The 27,168-nt window shown below is 36.9% G+C and overlaps 1 protein-coding gene across 1 annotated transcript in view; it reads left to right on the top strand.

Annotated features, from left to right (window-relative positions):
- The first annotated feature begins 11,805 nt into the window (after positions 1–11,805).
- The window catches only part of klhdc8b (kelch domain containing 8B), a 29,690-nt gene continuing 14,327 nt past the window's right edge, over positions 11,806–27,168 (top strand). Inside the window, exons 1-2 of the mRNA XM_079581031.1 lie at positions 11,806–11,976; positions 13,408–13,632. Of these exons, the coding sequence (XP_079437157.1) occupies positions 11,838–11,976; positions 13,408–13,632 (364 nt within the window). The 5' untranslated portion in view covers positions 11,806–11,837. The remainder of the gene's footprint in view (positions 11,977–13,407; positions 13,633–27,168) is intronic.

The raw sequence follows: 27,168 nt of genomic DNA on the forward strand, positions 1-27,168 counted from the left end.
CGCCTGAACCGAGCACGTTTTCTCCAGTTTGGCTTTACCCCAATCCAAAAGCTTCTGGGAAAAAGTGATGGAGAAAAAAAACAATGATGGAAATGTGACAGAAAAGTGGGAAAACATTGACAAAAAAGTGACGAAAAATGTCACAAAAAAAGTGACAAAAAATGGATGAAAAACTGACGAAAAATTGACGAAAAATTGACAAAAATGTGATAAAAAAATGACAAAAAATGACAAAAAAGGAAAAAAAAAAATGACAAAAAATGACAAGAAAATGACACAAAATGTGATAAAATGACAAAAAAGGACAAAAAAAGGACAAAAAAAGGACAAAAAAATTGACAAAAATGTGATAAAAAATGACAAAAAAATGACAAAAAAATGACAAAAAAATGACAAAAAAATGACAAAAAATTGACGAGAAAATTGACGAAAAATGACAAAAAAATGACAAAAAATGGATTTAAAATTGACGGAGAAAATTGACGAAAAATGACACAAATGTGATAAAAAATGACAAAAAAGTTACAAAAATGAGTTGAATACCCAACAAAAAAATGTTGGGAAAAAAATGTGATGACGTGAGGAAAAAGATCCTCTCGGTTCAGGCGGGAGTTAAGAGGTTTAACCATTTCCCTGGCCCTAACCTTCATTTATGTCATGATATCTCACGTTTTCACAGCAGACTGTCCCTCCGGAGCAGAACATCTAGCACTGACCAACACCAAGGCTGTGTCTGAATGTCCACACTATCCCCTATATAGTCACTATATAGTCACTATATAGGGGATAGTGTGGACATTCGGAAACAGCGAAAGATTCCCTGCACTGGTTTAAAGGGCCAGTCACAAAATGGCCGCCAGATATCTGTTCATCCGTGTTTCTCTGGACACGTCTGATCTACGGTTTTATTGCGTTTTTAGTGCATTTTCTCCAGTTCGGCTTTACCCAAACCTAAAAGCTTCAGGACTGGAGAGCGACAGTAACGCCTCGATCGAAAGCTTCACTGTCACGTTGTCGTGTTGTTGCTTTTCGGGCACATTTTACTTGATGCTTTATACAAATGCAGTTTATTTTCCCTCTCTCTGGGTTTCCCGTTGGTCACATGACCCTGTTCTCACTCCCAGCAGAGTCTGATCTGTCTGTGTCAGTGTTACTACAGTGTTACTGCAGTGTTACTACCGTGTTACTACGACGCTGTGTAGAATCTCCATCTGTCACTGAGACTCTGAGTCAGGCTCGTGTTCCTCGTTTGTGTTTACGACGGTTGCCGCGGCGACGGCCCTGATCCCCACAGCTCATTTGTTTATTCTTTTTTTTACTCGGGGCTTTAATCCAGTTTAATCCCGGTTAATGAAAACGTCACAGTCGGTGAGTCACTTTGGGAGCAGTGTTTCCCGTTTCCTGCTCAGCGCCTCGGACAGCGCTCACGCCTCCGCCTGGAGCTCCAAGAGTCCGTGTTTCTCCTCAGACGTGACCCTGTTCATGTCCGTCCTGAGCTTCATACGTGATCCTCCTGCCTCAGACACAAATGACATGAATGGCTTGAATAAAAGTTCTTCTATGTTGAATTTGAGTCGTTTTGAACTGATCCAAGACACAAACGCTACAGCGCCGACGGAACAAGAATAAAACCCACTTGAAATCAGACAAACTTATCTGAATTAAGAGAATAACGACGACTAGAGGTTTTATCTCATGTAAGACCAGACCAAATCTACTCAAAATTTAGATTTAATCTCTTAATTCAAGTAGATTCGTCATTTCTTCCTCAACCCCTTAACTCCCACCTGAACTGGGAGCATTTCCTCCAGTTTGGCTTTACCCCAATCCAAAAGCTTCTGGAAAAAAGGTGTGAAAATAGCGACAAAACTGAGACGAAAACAATGATGGAAATGTGACAAAAAAAAGTGACAAAAAATGGATTAAAAAAGCTACAAAATGAGTTGAAACCCCCCCAAAAAGATGGAAAATAATCTGACGTGAGGAAAAAGATCCATTTAGTTTTGTAGGTCTTTCAAATGAGGCGTGACACTGGCCTACAGGATTCGGGTAAAGCTGACCTGGAGAAAAAGCTCTCGGTTGAGGCGGGAGTTAAGAGGTTAAAGCGATTATTCTTTTCCCAGTGTTGTCCATAATATATGACCTCATCGGGAGCATTGACAGTATTTCTACCTTTTTTCTTCTTGAATTTTACTCTAATAGTGTTAAAAGTTCTCTCTGATTTGTGTAATATCATTTTGAGGGCCAGAGGTTCTGTGCTGGAGGGCCGGATTTGGCCCCCGGGCCTGACGTTGCCGACCCCTGGTCTACGAGAAATCTCCCCAGTGTTTAAGCCCATATCTAGCCCATACCAGTGAATATGGGACATGTTTGTGCAGGTAGCAAGTGGCTAAAGGCTAGTCGGTTAGCCCCGTTAGCCCCGTTAGCCCCGTTAGTCCTGTTAGCCCCGTTAGCCCCGTTAGCCCCGTTAGCCCTGTTAGCCCTGTTAGCCCTGTTAGCCCTGTTAGCTTGTTACAATCACCTACAGCTCATTGTTGATTAAAGTCTGTAATAAACCACAAATACATGAAGCTCGGCTCAGTGTGTGACGTTATTAGCGCATAATAAGAAACAATAAGAAAACCGGAGCTCGATGCTAACTGAGCTAACTGAGCTAACTGAGCTGAGCTAACTGAGCTAACTGAGCTAACTGAGCTAGCGAGCTATGTGTTTCTCCCGGAGCTAATTGATGTGGGTTTATTAACTTTGTTTATATTTCTCATTTTCACGTGAGGACCGGAGAGTTAGCTTAGCATTAGCTTCCTCCGGTGCTAATGCTACAACAGGCTCACATTTAAACCTGAAACAAAATGGAACATCTGACCACAGCTGGCGGACTTTAGCCCCTCCCTCTGCGCCTCAAACCTGGGCCTCACTGTTTACTAAAGACTCTGAAACTGCCCCGGCCCTCGAGCAAGGCACCTCCCGCTGCACTGAGGGTGTCACTCTGTCACTGGAGACGATCCTGATGTTGTGAAGCTCCAGATGTTCCCGCCTGGTTTCTCTCTCTCTGAGTAAACGTTTCCTCGGAGACGGTTTCTGATCGATGGCGGGTCAGCGGCTCCATTATCCACGCGCGGTCAGAGCGGCCGATCGATGGGGCCGCGGGGGACGCTCACGCTGCTTTGAGAATCCTCCGGGAGAAGGGGGGCTAATGAGGGAGGAGGAGGGAGGAATGAGAAAAAGTAAACAACCAGTTTAGTTTTATCCTCTCCTTTAGAGCAGCTCAGACCTGCCTGTAAAATCCTGCACCGTCTCAGAAAGGTGTCACTTCAGGTCCTGAGCTTAACATAGAAGCCGCAGTTACATGTAAGACCTGAGGGGGCAGTAGTGAGCAGAAAATGACCAGCTTGTATCTAAACTCTTTAACCCCTTAACTCCCGCCTGAACCGAGAGCATTTTCTCCAGTTTGGCTTTACCCCAATCCAAAAGCTTCTGGAAAAAAGGTGAGAAAATAGCGACAGAACTGAGACGAAAACAAGAATGGAAATGTGACAAAAAAGTGACGAAAAATTGATGAAAAAGTGGCAAAATATGACAAAAAAAAAAAAAAAAAATTAAAAAAAAAATGACAAAAATTTGATATAAAAATTACTATAAAATTACGATGAAAAGACAAAAAAATGTGACAAAAAATGACAAAAAAAGACAAAAAATTTACAAAAAAATTACAAAGAAAAGACAAAAAAATGGATGAAAAAATGACAAAAATGAGACAAAATGTGACAAAAAAGTGACCAAAATGTAGCTAAAAATTGATTTAAAAATTACAAAAAAATTACAAAGAAAAGACAAAAAAAAGTGATAAAAAAGTGACAAAAAATTACAAAAAAATTTGTATAAAATTACAAAGAAAAGACAAAAAAATGGATGAAAAAATGACAAAAATGAGACAAAATGTGACAAAAAATGACACAAATTTGATAAAAAAACCTACAAAAAATTACAAAGAAAAGAAAAAAAAAAGACAACAAAATTAGTATAAAATTACGAAGAAAAGACAGAAAAATTTGACAAAAAAAGACCAAAAATGAGACAAAATGTGACAAAAAAAATACAAAAATGTGACAGAAAAATGACCAAAATGTAGCAAAAAATGACAAAAAATGACAAAAAATGACAAAAAATGACAAAAAATGACAAAAAATGACAAAAAAGACCAAAAATTTACTAAATAATTACAAATAAAATCACAAAAAAAGTGACAAAAACTGACAAAAAAATGATTTAAAAAAAAAGACAAAAACGTACAATAGGAGTTGAATCCCCCCCCCCCCCAAAAGATGGAAACAGCTCTGATGACGTGAGGAAAAAGATCCATTCAGATGAGCTTGTTAGATCTTAGCTTGAGGCGTTACACTGGCCGACAGGATTTGGGTAAAGCTGCCCTGGAGTAAACGCTCTCTGTTCAGGCGGGAGTTAAGAGGAAACGAGCTTTAAGTCGCTTCAGACGGAAACGAGAAGTCACTGTTAGAAAAGAACACGTTTGTTTGACTGAACGCCATGTCTCACATCGTCACGGTAACGACGCCCTCGAGTCATTAACGATCCTCCTCCTCCAAAATAACCTGATTAAATCTGTAAATCCGGTCCCTGTCGTCGCTCCAAAGTCGTTATTGAATCAGCGCCGTCTGTGTCGGAGGCGAAAGAACCAGGAGGCGGAGCTTGATCTTTCACACTTTCAATCAATGGAGCTGCAGTTACACTTTTTCCCTCAGTTTTATTATTAATATTTTCAGATTTTTCCCAAACTTCTTTTCTTTCACATTTTCCCCCCATTTTTCTAAATTAATCTAAATTAATTCTCCTTTTCCCACTTTTTCCCATCATTTCTGCTAAAGTTTATTTCTCCCATTTTCCGCCATCTTTTTCCTCAATTGTCCCCCATCTTTGTTTCCACATTTCCCCCACATCTCCTGACGCTGCAGATGAACCTGAAATGTTCAGATCGTCCACATTATTCTTCTGTTCTCTGGTTTTGTGACGAAAACATCGATGAAAAAGTGGCAAAAAATGGCACAAAAATGTCACAAGAAATTGACAAAAAACTGCAATAATGTGACAAAAACATGACAAAAATGTGATAAAAAATTGATGAAAAAATGACAAAAATGTGACAAAAAAATACAAAAAAATGACAAAAATGTGATAATAAATCAACAAAAAAATTGCAAAAAAATTACGAAAAAATAAAAAAAAAGTGACAAAAAAATACAAAAATGTGATAAAAATTCGACAAAAAATTGATAAAGATTTGATAAAAAAATAACGAAAATAAATAAATAAATGATACAAATTTGATGAAAAATTTATGAAAAATGAAAAAAATATGACAAAAAAATGACAAAAATTTGATAAAAATTTGACGGAAAAAATTGCAAAAAAGTTCCAAAAACGAGTTGAACACCCGACAAAAAAATGATAGAAAAAAAACCGCGATGACGTGAGGAAAAAGATCCTCTGGGCTCAGGCGGGGGTTAAGAGGTTAAAGACAGAGGCCTATTTCAAGACATTCACGGCAGCCATTTTGAGAGAGACATTTAACCCCTTAACTCTCAACTGAACCGAGCACATTCTGTCTAGTTCGGCTTTACCCCAATCCAAAAGCCTCTGGAAAAAAGGTGATGGAAATGTGACAAAAAAGTGAAGAAAAATTGATGAAAAAGTGGCAAAAATGTCACAAAAATGTAGCAAAAAAATGACAAAAATTTGATTAAAAAATGACAAAAATGAACAAAAAATGTGACAAAAAAGAAAATATTGACAAAAAATTGATGAAAAAGTGAAAAAAAATGTGGGGAAAAAATGACAAAAAATGTGACAAAAATTTGATAAAAACAAACAAAAAAAAGACAAAAAAAAGACAAAAAAAGACAAAAAAATGACAAAAAATTGGTTTAAAAAATGACGAAAAAATGAAAAAAATATGAAAAAAAAGACCAAAAAAATGTGACAAAAAATGACAAAAAAATGAAAAACAAATGGTGGAAAAAAATGACCAAAAATGACCAAAAAAATGACGAAAAAGTTACAAAAAAGAGTTGAATCCCCAACAAAAAAATGATGAAAAAAAACTCGATGACGTGAGGAAAAAGATCCTCTCGGTTCAGGCGGGGGTTAAGAGGTTAAAGAGACAGAGGCCGATTTCAAGACATTCACGGCAGCCATTTTGAGAGAGACATTTAACCCCTTAACTCCCACCTGAACCGAGCACGTTTTCTACAGTTTGGCTTTACCCCAATCCAAACAAAACAAAAGTGAGACGAAAACAATGATGGAAATGTGACAAAAAAAGTGAAGAAAAATTGATGAAAAAGTGGCAAAAATGTCACAAAAATGTAGCAAAAAAATGACAAAAATTTGATAAAAAAATGACAAAAATGAACAACAAATGTGACAAAAAAGAAAATATTGACAAAAAATTGATGAAAAAGTGAAAAAAAATGTGGGAAAAAAATGACAAAAAATGTGACAAAAATTTGATAAAAAAAGACAAAAAAATTATGAAAAAATGAAAAAAAAAAGACCAAAAAAATGTGACAAAAATGACAAAAAAATGAAAAAAAAATGGTGGAAAAAAATGACCAAAAATGACCAAAAAAATGACGAAAAAGTTACAAAAATGACAAAAAAATGATGGAAAAACAGTCTGATGACGTGAGGAAAAAGCTCCTCTCGGTTCAGGCGGGAGTTAAGAGGTTAAAGAGACAGAGGCCTATTTCAAGACATTCACTACAGCCATTTTGAGAGAGACATTTTATACAAGGCAGTTATTCTAATTTACTGCATTTACAGACCAACAGGAGGTTTGTCATCATTGTAGTGAGATATAGACTGGTGCTATGGGGCTGACAAAAGCAGAACACCCCCTCTTTAAAGCAGAACACCCCCTCTTTAAAGCAGAACACGCCCTCTTTAAAGCAGAACACCCCCTCTTTAAAGCAGAACACCCCCTCTTTAAAGCAGAACACCCCCTCTTTAAAGCAGATCACCCCCTCTTTAAAGCAGAACACCCCCCCTTTAAAGCAGAACACCCCCTCTTTAAAGCAGAACACCCCCTCTTTAAAGCAGAACACCCCCTCTTTAAAGCAGAACACCCCCTCTTTAAAGCAGAACACCCCCTCTTTAAAGCAGAACACCCCCTCTTTAAAGCAGAACACCCCCTCTTTAAAGCAGAACACCCCCTCTTTAACCTCAAAATCAAAAACCAAGATTCGTTAAAGTTGTTGTTTTACCAGGACGGCCTGTAGAAGCTTCTCTTTTCACTGGACCAAGTCTCTGAAACACGTCCCTGATGTCGTTTAAAGAGAAAGTCTTGAAGCTCAGATGTTTCATAGTTTATGGAAAACCTCCTCGAGAACATGTCTCACCTCCTCCTCGAGCTCCATCAGCTCCAAAACAAACCTTCAGCTCATGCTTTCTGAAACTGAGGTCATGTGATCTCATGCTCTCCTGTGGAGCACGTCGTCTCTCCCTCCTCTCCTCCTCCTCCTCCCTCAGGTCTAATCATTCTCGTCGTGTCTCTTATTAATCCCGCTCTGCTCCGTGTGATAATATCTATAACCGGCTTTTAATAAAACACGGCGTCTGTTTAAAGTAATGCCATTAAGCTTCATCAGGAGAGACTCAGACCCAGGAGGAGGAGGAGGAGGAGGAGGAGGAGGAGGAGGAGGAGGAGGAGGAGGAGGAGGGGAGGGACGGAGATCTGACTCCTCACACACTCACTGAGCTTCAAACCCAAAAAACAAGGTCAAATCCTTTCACTAATAACGAGTTTATTCCCAAAATAAAGCGTCTCTGACTCACGCGGCTCCAGGAGGAGGAACTTCGTTATCCTGAGGCTCCTGTCGCCTCACGTTATCCTCACAGGGCCTGAGGAGGAGGGACAGGTCTAACCCTCCTCCTCCTCCTCCGGCCCCGGCGACGAGGCGGTGGTTGCCATGGCGTCTCCGCGGCGACAGGAGGATGCAGAGGTTTCTTTGTAAATGACCGTGTGTGAGGACGGGAAGTGGACACGACTCTGTGCTCACGGGCAAGACACCGTTTAAACCTGTGGACAGAAGGAGATACACTGGTGACGTGTGACAGACCTGCACTGTTTCAGGTTTCAGACGTTTCATTTTTGATCGTGTAACTTTTCCACATAGATTTTTGACATTTATATCAGGGCGACTCACACGTGACATTGAAAAACCACAATGAAACAAACGTCCAGCCATTGATGTCAAAGCTCCGCTAACAGCAAGACAAAAAAATGATGAAAAAATGACGAAAATGAGACAAAATGTGACACAAAAAATACAAAAATGCGACAAAAAATGACAAAAATTTGATTAAAAAAACTACAATAAAATTACGAAGAAAAGACAAAAAAGTGACTAAAAATGTGACAAAAAAAGACCCAAAAATTACAAAAAAATGACAAAGAAAAGACAAAAAAATTGATGAAAAAATGACAAAAAATGTGACAAAAAAGACCAAAAATTTACTAAAAAATTACTAATAAAAGACAAAAAAATGTGACAAAAATTTGATAAAAAAACTACAAAAAAATTACAAAGAAAAGACAAAAAAAAAGACAAAAAAAAGACAAAAAAGTGACAAAAAATAACAAAAAATTACAATAAAATTACAAAGAAAAGACAAAGAAAAGATTAAAAAAAAAGACAAAAAAGTGACAAAAAATAACAAAAAATTACAATAAAATTACAAAGAAAAGACAAAAAAATTGATGAAAAAATGACAAAAATGAGACAAAATGTGACAAAAAAACTGACAAAAAAGAACAAAAACTTACTAAATAATTACTAATAAAAGACAAAAAAATGTGACAAAAACTGACAAAAATATGATTTAAAAAAAAAAAAGACAAAAACGAACAAAAGGAGTTTGAACCCCCCCCCCCAAAAAGATGGAAATAGCTCTGATGACGTGAGGAAAAAGATCCATTTAGATGAGCTTTGTAGCCTGGTTCCAATAAAGGCCTGGTCCTGATGCCCTGGAGTAAATAAAGGCCCTGGGCGATATTAGAGCATTTACGGTAAATCTGTGTCGAGGGCAGAGGGTGAAGAGCCAAAAGAACCAAACAGGTCCAGTGTTTTCAGGAGGGTCAGAGGTGAAACTTCACACTGACCAGACTCAGTGTGAGGGATGATCTCAGATGGAGCTGGTCTCGTCTCCTCCTCGTCTCCTCGTCTCCTCGTCTCTGTGTGAGTGGATTTCCCGGTGAAAGCCCTCCATTAAGCTCGTGTCAGACTCTCGTCTTTCCGCTCGTGTCTGTCGGATGTTTCCGTCTCGAACAAAGAGCTGTTTCTGCAGATCAGAGCGTGAGGAACCGAGGCTTTAATCACTTCACTCCCTCAGAAACAGAAACAGAAACAGAAACAGAAACAGAAACACTCCAGAGTCACTGAGGAGGATTTTCACTCCCAGACGCAGAATGTGATTCACTAACAGAAACTTCCCTGACCTGGAGGAGTCTGAGCTTCATCTTCCTCTGAGCTTCAGTCTCAAACACAAACCTTCATCATGGCTCCAGCGTCTTGGTCTCGTGTTGTGTTCAGGTGGATGAGGGGGAGGAGCCTGCAGGTCTGAGGCTGAACAACAAAAAAATGGCAAAAATCGAACAAAAAAATGACAAAAATCCATCAAAAAAAGGCAAAAATTGAACTAAAAAATGACAAAAATCCAGCAAAAAAGTGACAAAAATCCAATAAAAAAATGACAAAAATCCAGCAAAAAAATGACAAAAATCCAACAAAAAAATGACAAAAATCCAACAAAAAAATGACAAAAATCCAACAAAAAAATGACAAAAATCCAACAAAAAAATGACAAAAATCCAACAAAAAAATGACAAAAATCCAGCAAAAAAATGACAAAAATCCAACAAAAAAATGACAAAAATCCAACAAAAAAATGACAAAAATCCAATAAAAAAATGACAAAAACCCAACAAAAAAATGACAAAAATCCAACAAAAAAATGACAAAAATCCAGCAAAAAAGTGACAAAAATCCAATAAAAAAAATGACAAAAATCCAGCAAAAAAATGACAAAAATCCAACAAAAAAATGACAAAAATCCAGCAAAAAAGTGACAAAAATCCAACAAAAAAAGGCAAAAAATGAACAAAAAAATGACAAAAATCCAACAAAAAAATGACAAAAATCCAACAAAAAAAGGCAAAAAATGAACAAAAAAATGACAAAAATCCAACAAAAAAATGACAAAAATCTAACAAAAAAATGACAAAAATCCAGCAAAAAAAGGCAAAAAATGAACAAAAAAATGACAAAAATCCAACAAAAAAATGACAAAAATCCAACAAAAAAATGACAAAAATCTAACAAAAAAATGACAAAAATCCAACAAAAAAATGACAAAAATCCAACAAAAAAATGACCTTCATCATGGCTCCAGCATCTTGGTCTCGTGTTGTGTTCAGGTGGATGAGGGGGAGGAGCCTGCAGGTCTGAGGACAGATTCCGTGATGTTTCTGCAGGAGACACTTTCCGTGTGATGGGCCTGGAAGTGGCAGCTGCTCCTGACACTTTGGGAGAACATGATCGGCTCCTGAGTCGCTGACGCTGCGTTTCTCTGGCAGCTCATTTACATTTGTCCTTGTAGCAGGCGGAGGGAAAGTGGCGGCGACGTGGAGGAAGTTTGTCAGAGAAGAGTTCTGACAGACGAGAGTTTCAGTCAGACAGAAACTTCATCCATCTCTCTCGAATTAAGAAAAACACTTGGTTTTGTTGAGATGTTTGTTCTTAAAACAGATTTCCTGAAGTTTGTCGTCGTCGTGTGAAGATGAAATGTTTCACACTTGGATCTAGAAGGTTCAGTTTGACCGTACACACTTCTGAGCTCGTCGTTTCTGCTTGAGTTTGTAAATGTTTGACAGTAATCCGGTCACCGCCCCAGGCCCAGCGGTATTACAGTAATGTCAGCTCCATGAGGACCAAAGAGAAGGGCTTTCCAAACATGTATGTGTCACTGGAGAGCCGTGACCTCCGCTAAACCCCGCCCCCATGTCCTGTTTATCCGCGTCTGGGACAGGTCCAATCCTTCATCAGAACAATAGTGAATCTTTCTGAAGTTTCCTGTTTGTCCAGTGGCATAAAAAGAGCTGACACGTGTTGTGTGTTGTGTTTCAGACGGTCACGCGTGTTGTAACCTCTGAACTCCCGCCTGAACCGAGAGGATCTTTTTCCTCACGGCATCAGATTTGTTTTACATCATGTTTTTGTTGGGTATTCAACTCATTTTTGTAACTTTTTGTCATTTTTTTGTCACATTTTTCTCAAATTTTGTCAATTTTATGTCAATTTTTTGTCATTTTTTTGTCATTTTTTTTTCTTTTTTTGTCATTTTTTTGTTAATTTTTTCGTCAAATTTTGTCAATTTTTTGTCACATTTTTGTAACTTTTTGTCATTTTTTTGTCAATTTTTTGTAATTTTTTTGTCACATTTTTATCACATTTTTGTCAATTATTTGTCAAATTTTTGTCAATTTTGTCAATTTTTTTTGTCATTTTTTGTCATTTTTTTTGTCATTTTTTGTCATCTTTTTTGTCATTTTTTGTCATTTTTTTTTGTCTTTTTTTGTCATTTTTTTGTCAATTTAGTGAAATTTTTATCACATTTTGTCACATTTTTATTATTTTTTTGTCATTTTCTCGTCAATACACAAAAAAATACACATACACACAGTCACACGTGTCGTTTGTCGTGTTTCAGACGCTCACACGCGTGTTGTATGTTGTGTTTCAGACGGGAAAGTGCTGGCGTTCGGCGGGATGGGCGCGGACACGGCCCCCCAGGCGCTGGTGCGGGTGTACGAGCCTCAGAAGGACCAGTGGCTGCCTCTGCCGCCCATGCCCACGCCGCGGTACGGAGCCTCCGCCTTCGCCCGCGGGAACAAGATCTACGTCCTGGGTGAGGAATCAACAAGTGTCTGGCTCAGGTCCCGCCCGGAGCCTCCTCCCAGCAGGGGGCGCTGGACGGAGGCCCGGGAGGGACATTCCTTTGGCACTCGGAGGCGGCGTGTGTGGAGCCGGACTCTGCTCCCAGAACAGAGAACATGACAGACTGACTGATTTTTTTTTCATGCAGTTCTTATGTTTGAAGAGTTTTGTGGTGCTAGGCTAGTGCTAGGCTAGTGCTAGGCTAGTGCTAGGCTAGTGCTAGAAAAAGAGGCAACCATGTCACAAGAAACTGACCAAAAAAGGACCAAAATATGACAAAAAAAAAAAAGGGACAAAAAAACCCTACAAAAATTTGATTAAATATGACTAAAAATTGACTAAAAAATGGAGAAAAAAAAATGAATAAAATGTGAGAAAAATTTAACAAAAAAATAAAAAAAATTTGCCAAAAAACTAAAATACAAAAATGTGACAAAAAATGACAAAAACATGACGAAAATTTGCTAAAAATGATTAAATTGATGAAAAAATGACAAAAATGTGACCAAAAAATGAAAAAATAAAATGACAACAATGTGAGAAAAAATAGCTAGGCTAGTGCATGTCTATGGTATCAGCTAGCCTGCATTAAAAACAGTGTGACCCGCTCCACAGAGCACCTGAGGCAAATCACTGATAACACCAGACTAACCATATACACGTCTGTGTCCATAGAGTCATTTAAACCCCTTAACTCCCGCCTGAACCGAGCACATTTTCTCCAGTTTGGCTTTACCCCAATCCAAAAGCTTCTGGAAAAAAGGTGAGAAAATAGCAACAAAACTGAGACGAAAACAATGATGGAAATGTGACAAAAAAGTGACAAAAAATTGATAAAAAATTGACAAAAAATGACAAAAAATTGATGAAAAAAATGACAAAAATGTGACGTCAGCAAAAAGACAAAAATTCAGCAAAAAAATGACAAAAATCCAAAAATCCAACAAAAAAAAGACAAAAATCCAGAAAAAAAAGACAAAAATCCAACAAAAAAAGACAAAAATCCAACAAAAAAAGGACAAAAATCCAACAGAAAAAGACAAAAATCCAGCAAAAAAAGTGACAAAAATCCAACAAAAAAAGACAAAAATCCAGCAGAAAAAAGACAAAAATCCAGCAGAAAAAAGACAAAAATCCAGCAAAAAAAGACAAAAATCCAGCAAAAAAAAGACAAAAATCCAGTAAAAAAGTGAAAAAAATCCAACAAAAAAATGACAAAAATCCAACAAAAAAATGACCAAATACATCAAAAAATAACAAAAAAGTAAAAAAAAAAGTGCCGTTAAAAGAGTGACAAAAACACAGGGGAAGATGCCGGTCACATGTGTGTTGTTGATTCCGTGTTGTTGATTACGTGTTCTTGATTCCGTGTTCTTGATTGCGTGTTCTTGCCGTGTTCCAGGCGGGCGCCAGGGGAAGATGCCGGTCACCGCCCTGGAGTCCTTCGACCTGGAGGTCCGGGGCTGGTCGCGGCTCCCCTGTATCCCCAGCCGGAGGGCCTTCTCTGGGTGCGTCTCCAGCGACAGCAGCCTCTTCAGCCTGGGGGGTCTGCAGCAGCCGGGCCCCCACAACTTCTACTCCCGCCCGCACTTCGTCAGCACCGTGGAGGAGTACCACGTGGAGCAGGGTAGGTCAGGACCCCATTGTACATGTTGTGTCTGTGGAGGAGTACCACGTGGAGCAGGGTAGGTCAGGACCCCATTGTACATGTTGTGTCTGTGGAGGAGTACCACGTGGAGCAGGGTAGGTCCGGACCCTGTTGTACATGTTGTGTCTGTGGAGGAGTACCACGTGGAGCAGGGTAGGTCAGGACCCCGTTGTACATGTTGTGTCTGTGGAGGAGTACCATGTGGAGCAGGGTAGGTCAGGACCCTGTTGTACATGTTGTGTGTGTGGAGGAGTACCACGTGGAGCAGGGTAGGTCAGGACCCTGTTGTACATGTTGTCTCTGCGGTTGGTCCTTGTGTGAAGCGTTCCAGAGGCTTCGAGCTGTGAGGAACCTTTTCTGTCCTGTCGTTCAGCGTTTGTTTTGAGAAACAAATGAACAAACAAATAAATAAATACATAAATAAATACATAAATGAAATAAATAAATAAATACAAAAATACATAAATAACATAAATACATAAATAACATAAATAAATAAATACAAAAATACATAAATAACATAAATACATAAATAAAATAAAGACATAAATACATAAATACATAAATACATAAATACATAAATACATAAATAAATAAATACAAAAATACATAAATAACATAAATACATAAATAAAATTAAGACATAAATACATAAATACATAAATACATAAATACATGAATAAATAAATACATAAATATATAAATACATAAATAAAATAAATAAACAAATACATAAATACATAAATACATGAATAAATAAATACATAAATACATCAATAAATACAGAAATAAATACATAAATACATGAATACATAAATATAAATAAATACATAAATAACATAAATAAATAAATAAATAAATAAATAAATAAATAAATAAATACAAAAATACATAAATAACATAAATACATAAATACAATAAATACATAAATACATAAATACATGAATAAATAAATACATAAATACATAAATAAATACATAAATAAATACATAAATACATGAATACATAAATACATAAATACATAAATACATAAATAAATACATAAATAAATACATGAATACATAAATACATAAATACATAAATACATAAATACATAAATACATAAATATAAATAAATACATAAATAAAAAATACATAAATACATATATACATAAATAAATGAATAAATTAAATAAATAAATACAATAAGTAAATACAATAAATAAATACATAAATACATAGATAAATACTTAAATAAATGAATTTAATACATTAAATAATTAAATAAATACATACATACAAAAAATACAATAAATAAATACATACATGAAAAAATAAATAAATAATTAAATAAATAAAGACTTTATTGTTTTACCAAGTTGAGACGCTTCACAAAAACATGACGATTATCACTCGACTCACTTTGATTCATGAGTTCAGCTTCTCATTTAGGTTCAGGACGGACTGTTGACCTCTGACCCCCGGCTCAGCTTTACCCTAATCCAAAAGGTCACAGGTCACAGCCCACAGGCCTCATTTGAAAGCTAAGACCTCCTTTGCTTTGTAGTTTCGCCTTTGAACAACAACAAAAGTGCCATTAAAAGTGTGACAAAAACACATAAGGGAAATTAAAAGTGACGACAATGGCAAGAGGAGACAATGCGTTGGTTTTTGGCTGCTGGTAAGAGGTTAAAGACTGTTCCTGCCCCGCCCAGTGCCAGCCTGACCCGAGCAGTCGACCAGACCGGGGTCTAACAGGTCCAAGTTTCGGGCCAAGCTCAGCCCTGGACCAAAGCTCTGAACTGGTGCTGATGTGAACAAACTGAGGTGCTTTACAGGTTCACGTGGAGCAGCTGGAGATTCTCATTTACATTGTGATGCTGCAGAAAAAGAAAGGGAGAAACAGCTTTAGCCCCGTTAGCGTAGCAGCATTTCCAAGTTCATTCAAAACCTCCCAAATCCTGGTGTGAACTTCACTTGTGTCTGATGAGTCTGTGGAAACTAAAGCGTTTCTCGTTCCTCTGTTTGTGATGATGATGATGATGATGATGCTCAGCAGCTGTGGTTTCAGATAAACACCTGAAAGGCTCTCGGTGCAGGATTATAACTGTGTGTAATGTGTGGATTAAAGCCGGTGCAGCTGCTCCTCCTGCTCCATCAGCCTCATGAATCACAAACACCTTTAGATGTTCCTCTGCTTTACAAAACACTTCCTGCTTTAGACGTTACTTTACAAAACACTTCCTGCTTTAGACGTCACTTTACAAAACACTTCCTGCTTTAGACGTTGCTTTACAAAACACTTCCTGCTTTAGACGTTGCTTTACAAAACACTTCCTGCTTTAGACGTTGCTTTACAAAACACTTCCTGCTTTAGACGTTGCTTTACAAAACACTTCCTGCTTTAGACGTCACTTTACAAAACACTTCCTGCTTTAGACGTTGCTTTACAAAACACTTCCTGCTTTAGACGTCACTTTACAAAACACTTCCTGCTTTAGACGTCACTTTACAAAACACTTCCTGCTTTAGACGTCACTTTACAAAACACTTCCTGCTTTAGACGTCACTTTACAAAACACTTCCTGCTTTAGATGTCACTTTACAAAACACTTCCTGCTTTAGACCTTACTTTACAAAACACTTCGTGCTTTAGACGTTACTTTACAAAACACTTCCTGCTCGATATTTATCGTCTGTACATTTATTATAGTTTTTCTTTGTAAAACATTGATTTGTAACTGAAGACTTTAGGACATGATGATGCACTTTTAGAACAAGAGAGTCGACAGTGTCTCGTATCGTCAGAGTCGATATTATCGTTTATCGTCAGAGTCGATATTATCGTTTATCGTTATTCGATATTATCGTTTATCGCGACACTTTCCTGCCTCAATACATCGAACTTTAAATGTGTTTTCGTGACTCGGGAAAACTTTCAGTACTTTTCAGGAGAAGCTTCTGTGACGAAAGTAAAACGTCCTGAACTAAACCCGGTCCAGTCGAAGATTTAACCTTTTCTACTGTGGACGCTGCCTGGATGAATGAGAGCCTTCACAAACACGTTACACTCATGGTTTCCAAAATGTTGCTGTTACACTTTAAGTTACTTTAGACACAATATAACACAGTAATAAAGCCTGAGTGCTGAGTCAGAGAGTTCCTCTTCTTTATCCCCGTTCTGTTCTGTTCTGTTTTGATGATGTTCGATACAGACGACTTGATTTTATTTATTTTATTTTATTTTATGCACTTAAATTGTAGTGACTAACATATTCCCTGTGTTTGTGTCAGTGATGTTAAACTCCTCAGTTACTGAAAGAAGAAGTCGTATATTTCTGGAACACGTTTCCCCCAAACACTGAGCTGGATTTTTAGAGCAACTCTCTTCTAGACCCAGATCCAGATCCAGACCCGGACTCAGACTCAGACCCAGACTCAGACCCAGACTCAAACCCAGACTCAAACCCAGACTCAAACCCAGACTCAAACCCAGACTCAAACCCAGACCCAGACGGAGAATGATTGTTGATCTTCAGTAACACAAAGGGTTTAATCCAGTTCACAGTTGATTGTTTTCTTTAGTAACTGTGTCGATCTCGTCAAATCAAACTTCTCTTACGGGGATAAAGTGAAGGGACGACACTGACGTACGTTCTGCACATGTGCAGCTCCTTTAACCACTGTTGGAAACACTGCACTTTCTCTATAAACTCTATTGTTTGGTCTCTGTGATGTTAGTTTGACTTTGCTGAGATATATCAGAAAGAATTCAGATTATATGAACATCAGATCACACTGTTTACAGCCATTCAATAACGACAGCTCCTGAAACAGATGGTGATCCGGCTGAAACGGCGGCTCGCGTCTTGTTCTCGTCACGGTTCCTCTGGTTCCTTCCGCCCTCCTCGACGCCCCTCCCTCTGGAGCGAGGCCTGAGCTGTGGAGCGGCTGATTGGATTAACCGTCTGAGACACGAGACAAACCCACAGAGTCACCGTTTAAAGGGGAGAGCGGACACGATGAACCTCTAAGAGTCCGAGGGTGGAGTCTCCCACACAGACTGAAGCTGAAGCAAAACCTCCTCAGAGAAATGAATCGTCTGCTTCAGTGAGAAGGAGGAAACTAGAAGAGCCTGCAGTGACGGAGACGCAAAAGACAAACAGAGGAACGGTTTTCAGCACCTCTAACCTCCTAACTCCCACCTGAGCTTCTTGGGAAAAAAACGTGAGAAAAAATGGACAAAAAATTGAGAAAAATGGACGAAAAAGTGACCAAAAATTGACCAAAAAAATTGAAAAAAATGGACGAAAAAATGGCCAAAAAAAATGACGAAAAATGTACAAAAAATGTACAAAAAATGTACAAAAAATTGACCAAAAATTGACCAAAAATTGACCAAAAAAATAGAAAAAATGGACGAAAAATTGAGAAAAAAATGACGAAAAATTGAGAAAAAATTGACAAAAACGTGACAAAAAATGGACAAAAAATGGACGAAAAATTGAGAAAAATGGACGAAAAAGTGACAAAAAATTGACAAAAAAAATTGAAAAAATTGCCAAAAAATTGACGAAAAATGTACAAAAAATTGACAAAAAAAATAGAAAAAATTGACGAAAAATTGAGAAAAAATGGACAAAAAATTAACCAAAAATTGACAAAAAATGGACGAAAAAATTGACAAAAAAAAAAAAAAAAATTGACAAAAAAACTTGAAAAATTTGACCAAAAATTGAGAAAAAATGGACGCAAAAGGACAAACGCAGAGGAACAGTTTTCAGCACCTTTAACCTCTTAACTCCCACCTGAACCGACTTTATCCAAATCTAAAAGCTTCTTGGATAAAAAAAACATCAAATCAGCGTCAGAAATGTGTTCTGAGGGTCTGAGGGAATGTCCGTTTGCTTTGTGGAATTCACTCCAGTCCTGGACGACGGAGGCGACGCAAAAAGGAAACACGAGGCTGATCATCCACCAGGAGGCGCTGACACACGCTTCAGCCTAAATAAACCTTTTCTCACTTTTTTACAGCGGCTTGTGTTGTATGTAATGGTTTAAGACTCAATAAACCGAAAACAGCACTGGATAAAGAATTGTTCTAGACTCTTCCATTGTGTTCCATTGTGTCTGAAGCTTCCTCTCTTCCTCTCGTCCTCTTCCTCTCATCGAGAAGTCTGAGCTCTGGGAGACAGTACTATCTCAGACTCCTCTCCCTCTGTTTCCTCTGGAGAGCTCACTCCCTGACCTCTGTTTTTTTGGAGCAGCCTCTGAGCGTTTGGAAACTCTCCTTCCTCTGTTTCCATCGATCCGTCTGCGGCTCCACTCCGTCACCGAGCGCCAGGAGGAAAGGCCTGAACATTTCTGTCAAAGTGGAGACACAGGTTTATAAAGTCGTCTCTGATTCCTGATCTTCATATGAACATGATCCTCTGCTTCTGCTGCTCGTCTGGCCTGAGATGCTCCTGGTCCAGAGAAGAGGCTCCTCCGCCGTGACCTAGTTCTGCTCAGCCTCCTCAGAGCGAGAGCAGGAAAGTTCCAGAGCGACGGGAGAGAGAAGAAGAAGAAGAAGAGTCTCCACAGGAACGAGGCGTTTTTACATCTGCCACAGCGTGTGTTCAGAGAGGAACGTTCACCCTTCACAGATCCGGACTTTTGGCCGACGCTGAGCCCGCGAAAAAACATGAGATTAAACGAGGCGTCGCTGTGGAAGAAGAAACGGCGGAATGAAACCTCAGGATTGACTCCAAAACGTGAGGATGAAGCGAGGTCCTGCTGCAGGAAAAAACGTGAGAAAAAATGGACAAAATTTGACAAAAAAATTGAAAAATTTGACAAAAAATGGAGAAAAAATGGATGAAAAATGTACATAAAATTGACACAAGTTTGACAAAAAAAAATCGAAAAATTGGACGAAAAATTGAGAAAAAATTGACATTTTTTTTTTTTAAATTTGACGAAAAATTGAGAAAAAAAGAGAAAAAATAGACGAAAAATGGACGAAAAAGTTACAAAAAAAAATTAGAAAAATGGAGAAAAATGGACGAAAAATGGAGAAAAAATGGACGAAAAATGGACGAAAAATTGAGAAAAAATGGACAAAAAATGGACAAAAAATGGACAAAAAATTGAGAAAAAATGGACAAAAAATGGACAAAAAATGGACAAAAAATTGAGAAAAAATTGAGAAAAAATGGACAAAAAATTGAAAAAAAATGGACGAAAAATTGAGAAAAAATTGACGAAAAATGGACAAAAAAATCGAAAAATTTGACGAAAAATGGAGAAAAAAATGAGAAAAAATTGACAAAGAATTGACAAAAAATTTGACAAAAAAATTGAGAAAAAATGGACGAAAAATGACAAAAAGGTCCTTCACGAGGAGCAGCTTTAGGAACAACGTGGTTTAAAGACACAGAAGACGCCGAAGAGTCCAGGTCTGTGTGTAAACCAGGAGGAACAGACTTTAAAGCAAAAGGTTAAAGGTCAGAGTGATGAGAGAAGGGGCCGGATTGAGCCCGATTAAAATACATGAGTTTTATTTTATCGACGTATTAGTGACTTTTCAGAGGGATTTTGAATCTCATGCGGGGTGAGTTTGTCATTTTTATTCTCTGACATGAAAACTAAGATATAAAGGGAGGAAAATAGATAAAAAATCTCCACTTCACAGAGAGATGAGCTTTGTCAGAGTGAACTGTGATGAGACTGACTGACATGAAGAGCTTTGCCTCAGTCTGGTCCGTCTCTGTTTGAACAAAGACTCCGACTGAGAACCGGCTCATCAACAGCTGCTGCGAGAGCTGTAATTATCCCAATCAGCCCCGGCCCAGCAGGAAACTCCAATCAGGAAACACACACACTTCTTCCTCTGAACCCCCCACACCTGCAGCACAAACTTCACAACAACAGGTGGAGAGAGAAGAAGAAGAAGCTCCTGCGTCTTGTGAAGAGTGACCTTAAAGGAACAGTTTCTTCCAGACTGAGATCTGTTCTTCCCTGAGCTGAGACGAGCTGATCCGTCTGGTCTTTGTGGAAGAGCTCGGTCGCTTCTAACTTCACCCCGTTTGGAGCCATAGGAATGAACTGGGAGAGGCTAAATGCTAACAACACCTTTGGAGCCATAGGAATACACCAGGAGAGGCTAAATGCTAACCTGACCTGAGACTCTGAGACTCTGAGACTCTGAGACTCTGAGACTCTGAGACACTGAGACTCTGAGACTCTGAGACCTGTGTGACAAAAATGTGACAAAAATGTGACAAAAAATGACAAAAAATGTGACAAAAATGTGACAAAAAATGTGACAAAAATGTGACAAAAATGTGACAAAAATGTGACAAAAAATGTGACAAAAATGTGACAAAAATGTGACAAAAATGTGACAAAAAAAGCCAAAAAAAATGACAAAAAAATGACAAAAAAATGACAAAAAAATGACAAAAATGTGACAAAAAATGTGACAAAAATGTGACAAAAAATGTGACAAAAAATGTGACAAAAATGTGACAAAAATGTGACAAAAATGTGACAAAAATGTGACAAAAAAAGCCAAAAAAAAGCCAAAAAAAATGACAAAAAAATGACTAAAAAAGCCAAAAAAAAGCCAAAAAAAAGCCAAAAAAAAGCCAAAAAAAATGACTAAAAAATGACAAAAAAATGACAAAAATGTGACAAAAAATGTGACAAAAATGTGACAAAAAATGACAAAAATGTGACAAAAAATGTGACAAAAATGTGACAAAAATGTGACAAAAATGTGACAAAAATGTGACAAAAAAAGCCAAAAAAAATGACAAAAAAATGACAAAAAAATGACAAAAAAATGACAAAAATGTGACAAAAAATGTGACAAAAATGTGACAAAAAATGTGACAAAAAATGTGACAAAAATGTGACAAAAATGTGACAAAAATGTGACAAAAATGTGACAAAAAAAGCCAAAAAAAAGCCAAAAAAAATGACAAAAAAAAGCCAAAAAAAAGCCAAAAAAAAGCCAAAAAAAAGCCAAAAAAAATGACTAAAAAATGACAAAAAAATGACAAAAATGTGACAAAAAATGTGACAAAAATGTGACAAAAAATGACAAAAATGTGACAAAAAAAGCCAAAAAAAGCCAAAAAAATGACAAAAAAATGACAAAAAAATGACAAAAATGTGACAAAAAAAGCCAAAAAAATGACAAAAAAATGACAAAAAAAATGACAAAAATGTGACAAAAAATGTGACAAAAATGTGACAAAAAAAGCCAAAAAAAAGCCAAAAAAAATGACCAAAAAAATGACAAAAAAATGACAAAAAAAATGACAAAAATGTGACAAAAATGTGACAAAAATGTGACAAAAATTGACAAAAAAAGCCCAGAAAATGACAAAAAATGTGACAAAAAAATGACAAATAATGACCAAAAAAAGCCCCAAAAAGCCAAAAAAATGACCAAAAATTTGACTAAAAATGACAAAAAAGCAAAAAAAAAAGACAAAAAAAAGACAAAAAAATGACCAAAAATTGGACAAAAAATTGACAAAAATTGACAAAAAAGCCAAAAAAAAAGGACAAATAATGACTAAAAAAAGCCCAAAAATGACAAAGAAACAAACAAAAAAATGACAAAAGATGACAAAAAATTTGACCTGAGACTCTGAGACTCCGAGACTCCGAGACTCCGAGACTCCGAGACTCCGAGACTCCGAGACTCTGAGACTCTGAGACTCAGAGACTCTGAGAGGTTCTTCATCAGGACTTCACAGAGTGTAAGCCTCTCTCTCCTCGCTCCCCTGTGATTTGCGGCTCCGCCTCTGAAACATTTATCGTTCCCGTTTCCCGGCGCGACAGCAGCGTTTAAATGTGACGCTCAGTGAAACAGAGCTTAATATCCATCAGAGCGGAGAGAGCTTTAATATTTAACGTCTGCAGAGAGAGAGGGAGGGAACAACATGATGAAGGAGAAACCACCAGAGGAAGTCACAGTCCGCTCACATTAACAAGCAAAACCACGTGACTCAATCCATCCATCAGTGGTTTTGTTCCTCTTCAGTCCCATAGCACCAGTCTATATCTCACTACAATGATGACAAACCTTCTGTTGGTCTGTAAATGCAGTAAATTAGAATAACTGCCTTGTATAAAATGTCTCTCTCAAAATGGCTGCCGTGAATGTCTTGAAATAGGCCTCTGTCTCTTTAACCTCTTAACCCCCGCCTGAACCGAGAGGATCTTTTTCCTCACGTCATCACATTTTTTTTCCATCATTTTTTTGTAGGTAGTCAACTCGTTTTTGTAATTTTTTTGTCATTTTTTTTTATCCATTTTTTTTCATTTTTTTGTCACATTTTTTTGTCACATTTTTTTTAATTTTTTCCTCCTTTTTTGGTAATTTGTTGTAATTTTTTTTTTTTTTCACATTTTTGTCATTTTTTTGTCACATTTTTTTCATTTCTTGTCATTTTTTTATCACATTTTTGTCTTTTTTTTGCTCCATTTTGTTCATTTTTTGTCACATTTTTTCAGTTTTTTCCTCATTTTTTTGGTAATGTTTTGTAATTTTTTTATTTTTTCAAATTTTTCCATTTTTTGTCATTTTTTAATCAAATTTTTTTCATTTTTTTGTCACATTTATTGTCATTTTTTGGTAGTTTTTAGTATTTTTTTTTTTTTTCAATTATTATTATTTTTTTCATTTTTTTCATTTTTTCGTCATTTTTTTTGTCATTTTTTATCACATTTTCATCAATTTTTCTTCACTTTTTTGTCAATGTTTTCTCACTTCTTTGTCACATTTCCATCATTGTTTTCGTCTCAGTTTTGTTTGTCTCAGCTTTTTTCCAGAAGCTTTTGGATTGGGGTAAAGCCAAACTAGACAGAATGTGCTCGGTTCAGGCAGGAGTTAAGGGGTTAAATGTCTCTCTCAAAATGGCTGTAGTGAATGTCTTGAAATAGGCCTCTGTCTCTTTAAGAACCTCTGAGCCTTTAGACAAGCCCCCTCCACACGCTGTCTGTGGCATCAGTGGGGAGGGGGTTCTGCTGAGGAGCAGTGGTTGGTTACTCGGCTGGTGACCAAAGCTCGGAGGCGTCTCCAGGAGGTGGGGGCGTTCCTAGGAGGACTCAGGCAAACCTATCCCTAAAATGGCCGCCGTCAGAGTTTTTACAGATTACTCAGAAATACGTGAATGTGCCAAGGCAACACTTCAGCCATGTTTTTAATGAGGGAGTGACAGAATAATGTTGTTTCTCTGACTCTCAGTGACTCGTCGGGTTTAATATTCAGTGGAGGCGGTTTCCTCTCGAGCAGATGCAATATTAAAGAGACGGATCAGGGATTCTCCGCACGCACCACTGCGCTGCCCTCAGGAGTAAAGCACCACCTTCACAATAAAGCGGGGCTTCAGACGTAGGACAGTGAGAGGAGGCGGAGCTTCAGACGTAGGAGAGTCAGAGGAGGCGGAGCTTCAGACGTAGGACAGTCAGAGGAGGAGGAGCTTCAGACGTAGGACAGTCAGAGGAGGAGGAGCTTCAGACGTAGGAGAGTCAGAGGAGGAGGAGCTTCAGACATAGGAGTGAGAGGAGGCGGAGCTTCAGGCGTAGGAGAGTCAGAGGAGGAGGAGCTTCAGACGTAGGAGAGTCAGAGGAGGAGGAGCTTCAGACATAGGAGTGAGAGGAGGAGGAGCTTCAGGCGTAGGAGAGTCAGAGGAGGAGGAGCTTCAGACATAGGAGTGAGAGGAGGAGGAGCTTCAGGCGTAGGAGAGTCAGAGGAGGAGGAGCTTCAGACATAGGAGTGAGAGGAGGAGGAGCTTCAGGCGTAGGAGAGTGAGAGGAGGCGGAGCTTCAGACGTAGGACAGTCAGAGGAGGAGGAGCTTCAGACATAGGAGAGTGAGAGGAGGCGGAGCTTCAGACATAGGAGAGTGAGAGGAGGCGGAGCTTCAGACATAGGAGAGTGAGAGGAGGCGGAGCTTCAGACGTAGGAGAGTCAGAGGAGGAGGAGCTTCAGACTGAATGACTGACTTTGACTTTGGCAGAGTTTGTTTGTTACAAAAACAAAAATCTGGAGGAACTGAAAGTTTTACATAATTCGAGCCCAACCCTGAAAACAATAATAAACAAAAACACGAGTCGTCTAAACTTAAAGTGAACGTCTGCGATTTCTAACGAGCTTTGACCCATTTTCCCTCTGCACATTGTGTCTCGCGCTAAGTCCGTTTGGGTCGGGTTCATTATAATATTGTTCTGGGATAATTATAGCGTCTGTAACGAGCTAATGAGTTCATTAGCATTAGCTCGTTAGCGGCGGCGGCGGTGCTGAGGGAAAAGGTCAGAGTCGGCACCACCACAGAGCGGTCAGTCACAGACTCCGCCCACATTGACCTCAGGAGGTTCGTTCTACGCCGTCGTCTGTACTTGACAATAGAAGATAATACTCATACTATACTTATTTATATACTTATACTAAAGTTTACTCACATTTACACTGTACTTGTACTTCAAAGTGTGTTTTTGTAAACTCAGCCTGCAAGTATTCGCGAGTAAACTAAGAGTATAACAGAAGTGTACTGTAAAGTGTACTTTTAAAGATGAAGTATACTCAAAGTGCAGTAGAAGTAGACTAAAAGTAAACTTAGAAGACTACTTAAAAGTATACTTATAAGCACTTTGAAGTACACTACAAGTTAGGGCTGCTCGATTATTGAAAAAATAATAATCACGATTATTTTTGTCATAATTGAAAACACGATTATTCAAACGATTATTTGTTGCCTTTAAAAAAATCCATTAAAAAAAGACAAAAATTCAGCAAAAAAGTGACAAAAATTCATTAAAAAAAGACAAAAATTCAGCAAAAAAAGAAAAAAAATCATTAAAAAAAGACAAAAATTCAGCAAATAAAAAGACAAAAATCCATTAAAAAAAAGACAAAAATCCATTAAAAAAAGACAAAAATCCATTAAAAAAAAGACAAAAATCCATTAAAAAAGTGACAAAAATCCATTAAAAAAAAGACAAAAATCCATTAAAAAAAAGACAAAAATTCATTAAAAAAAAGACAAAAATTCAGCAAAAAAAAAGACAAAAATTCAGCAAAAAAAAAGACAAAAATCCATTAAAAAAAAAAAAAAAATCCATCAAAAAAGTGACAGAAATCCATTAAAAAAAAGACAAAAATCCATTAAAAAAAGACAAAAATCCATTAAAAAAAGACAAAAATCCATTAAAAAAAAGACAAAAATCCATTAAAAAAAAGACAAAAATCCATTAAAAAAAGACAAAAATCCATTAAAAAAAAGACAAAAATCCATCAAAAAAGTGACAAAAATCCATTAAAAAAAAGACAAAAATCCATCAAAAAAGTGACAAAAATCCATTAAAAAAAAGACAAAAATCCATTAAAAAAGTGACAAAAATCCATTAAAAAAAAGACAAAAATCCATCAAAAAAGTGACAAAAATCCATTAAAAAAAAAAAAAAAATCCATCAAAAAAGTGACAGAAATCCATTAAAAAAAAGACAAAAATCCATTAAAAAAAGACAAAAATCCATTAAAAAAAGACAAAAATCCATTAAAAAAAAGACAAAAATCCATTAAAAAAAAGACAAAAATCCATTAAAAAAAGACAAAAATCCATTAAAAAAAAGACAAAAATCCATCAAAAAAGTGACAAAAATCCATTAAAAAAAAGACAAAAATCCATCAAAAAAGTGACAAAAATCCATTAAAAAAAAGACAAAAATCCATTAAAAAAAAGACAAAAATCCATTAAAAAAAAGACAAAAATCCATTAAAAAAAGACAAAAATCCATTAAAAAAAGACAAAAATCCATTAAAAAAAAGACAAAAATCCATTAAAAAAAAGACAAAAATCCATCAAAAAAGTGACAAAAATCCATTAAAAAAAAGACAAAAATCCATTAAAAAAAGACAAAAATCCATAAAAAAAAAGACAAAAATCCATAAAAAAAAGTGACAAAAATCTAACAAAAAAGTGACAAAAATCCCAAAATTAAAAATTTAAAAAAAACAAAAAAAACAAATTAAAATCGATTTTTTTGCGATTATGCTAATTTTGTAATCGTTTACTGTTGTAATCGAAATCGTAATCGAATTTCGATTAATTGCACAGCCCTACTACAAGTGGGACAATTTAGACCCAGGGAGGATACTTGTAAGTACACGATAAGTACACTTGGGGAAATACTTCAGAGTCTTCCTCCTCCTCCTCCTCCTCCTGAACTCTCTGTATCTCCGAGAATCTTCAGTTAATACTCGGCCGTGCGTCGGCGTAAAAAAAGCCAAAAAAAATGACAAAAAATGACAAAAAATGACAACAAAATTACAAAAAAAGCCAAAAATTACAAAAAAAATTACTAAAATGTGACAAAAAAATAAAAAAAAAATTACAAATAAAAGACCAAAAAATGACAAAAAAATGATCAAAAATGTGACAAAAATTTCAAAAAATTACAAAAAAATTGACAAAAAAAGAAAACAAAGACAAAAATGTGACAAAAAAATGATAAAAAATGTGACAAAAATGATAAAAAAA

The sequence above is a fragment of the Gobius niger genome (genome assembly GCF_951799975.1).
Source record: "Gobius niger genome assembly, chromosome: 22".
Classification (NCBI taxonomy): Eukaryota; Metazoa; Chordata; class Actinopteri; order Gobiiformes; family Gobiidae; genus Gobius; species Gobius niger.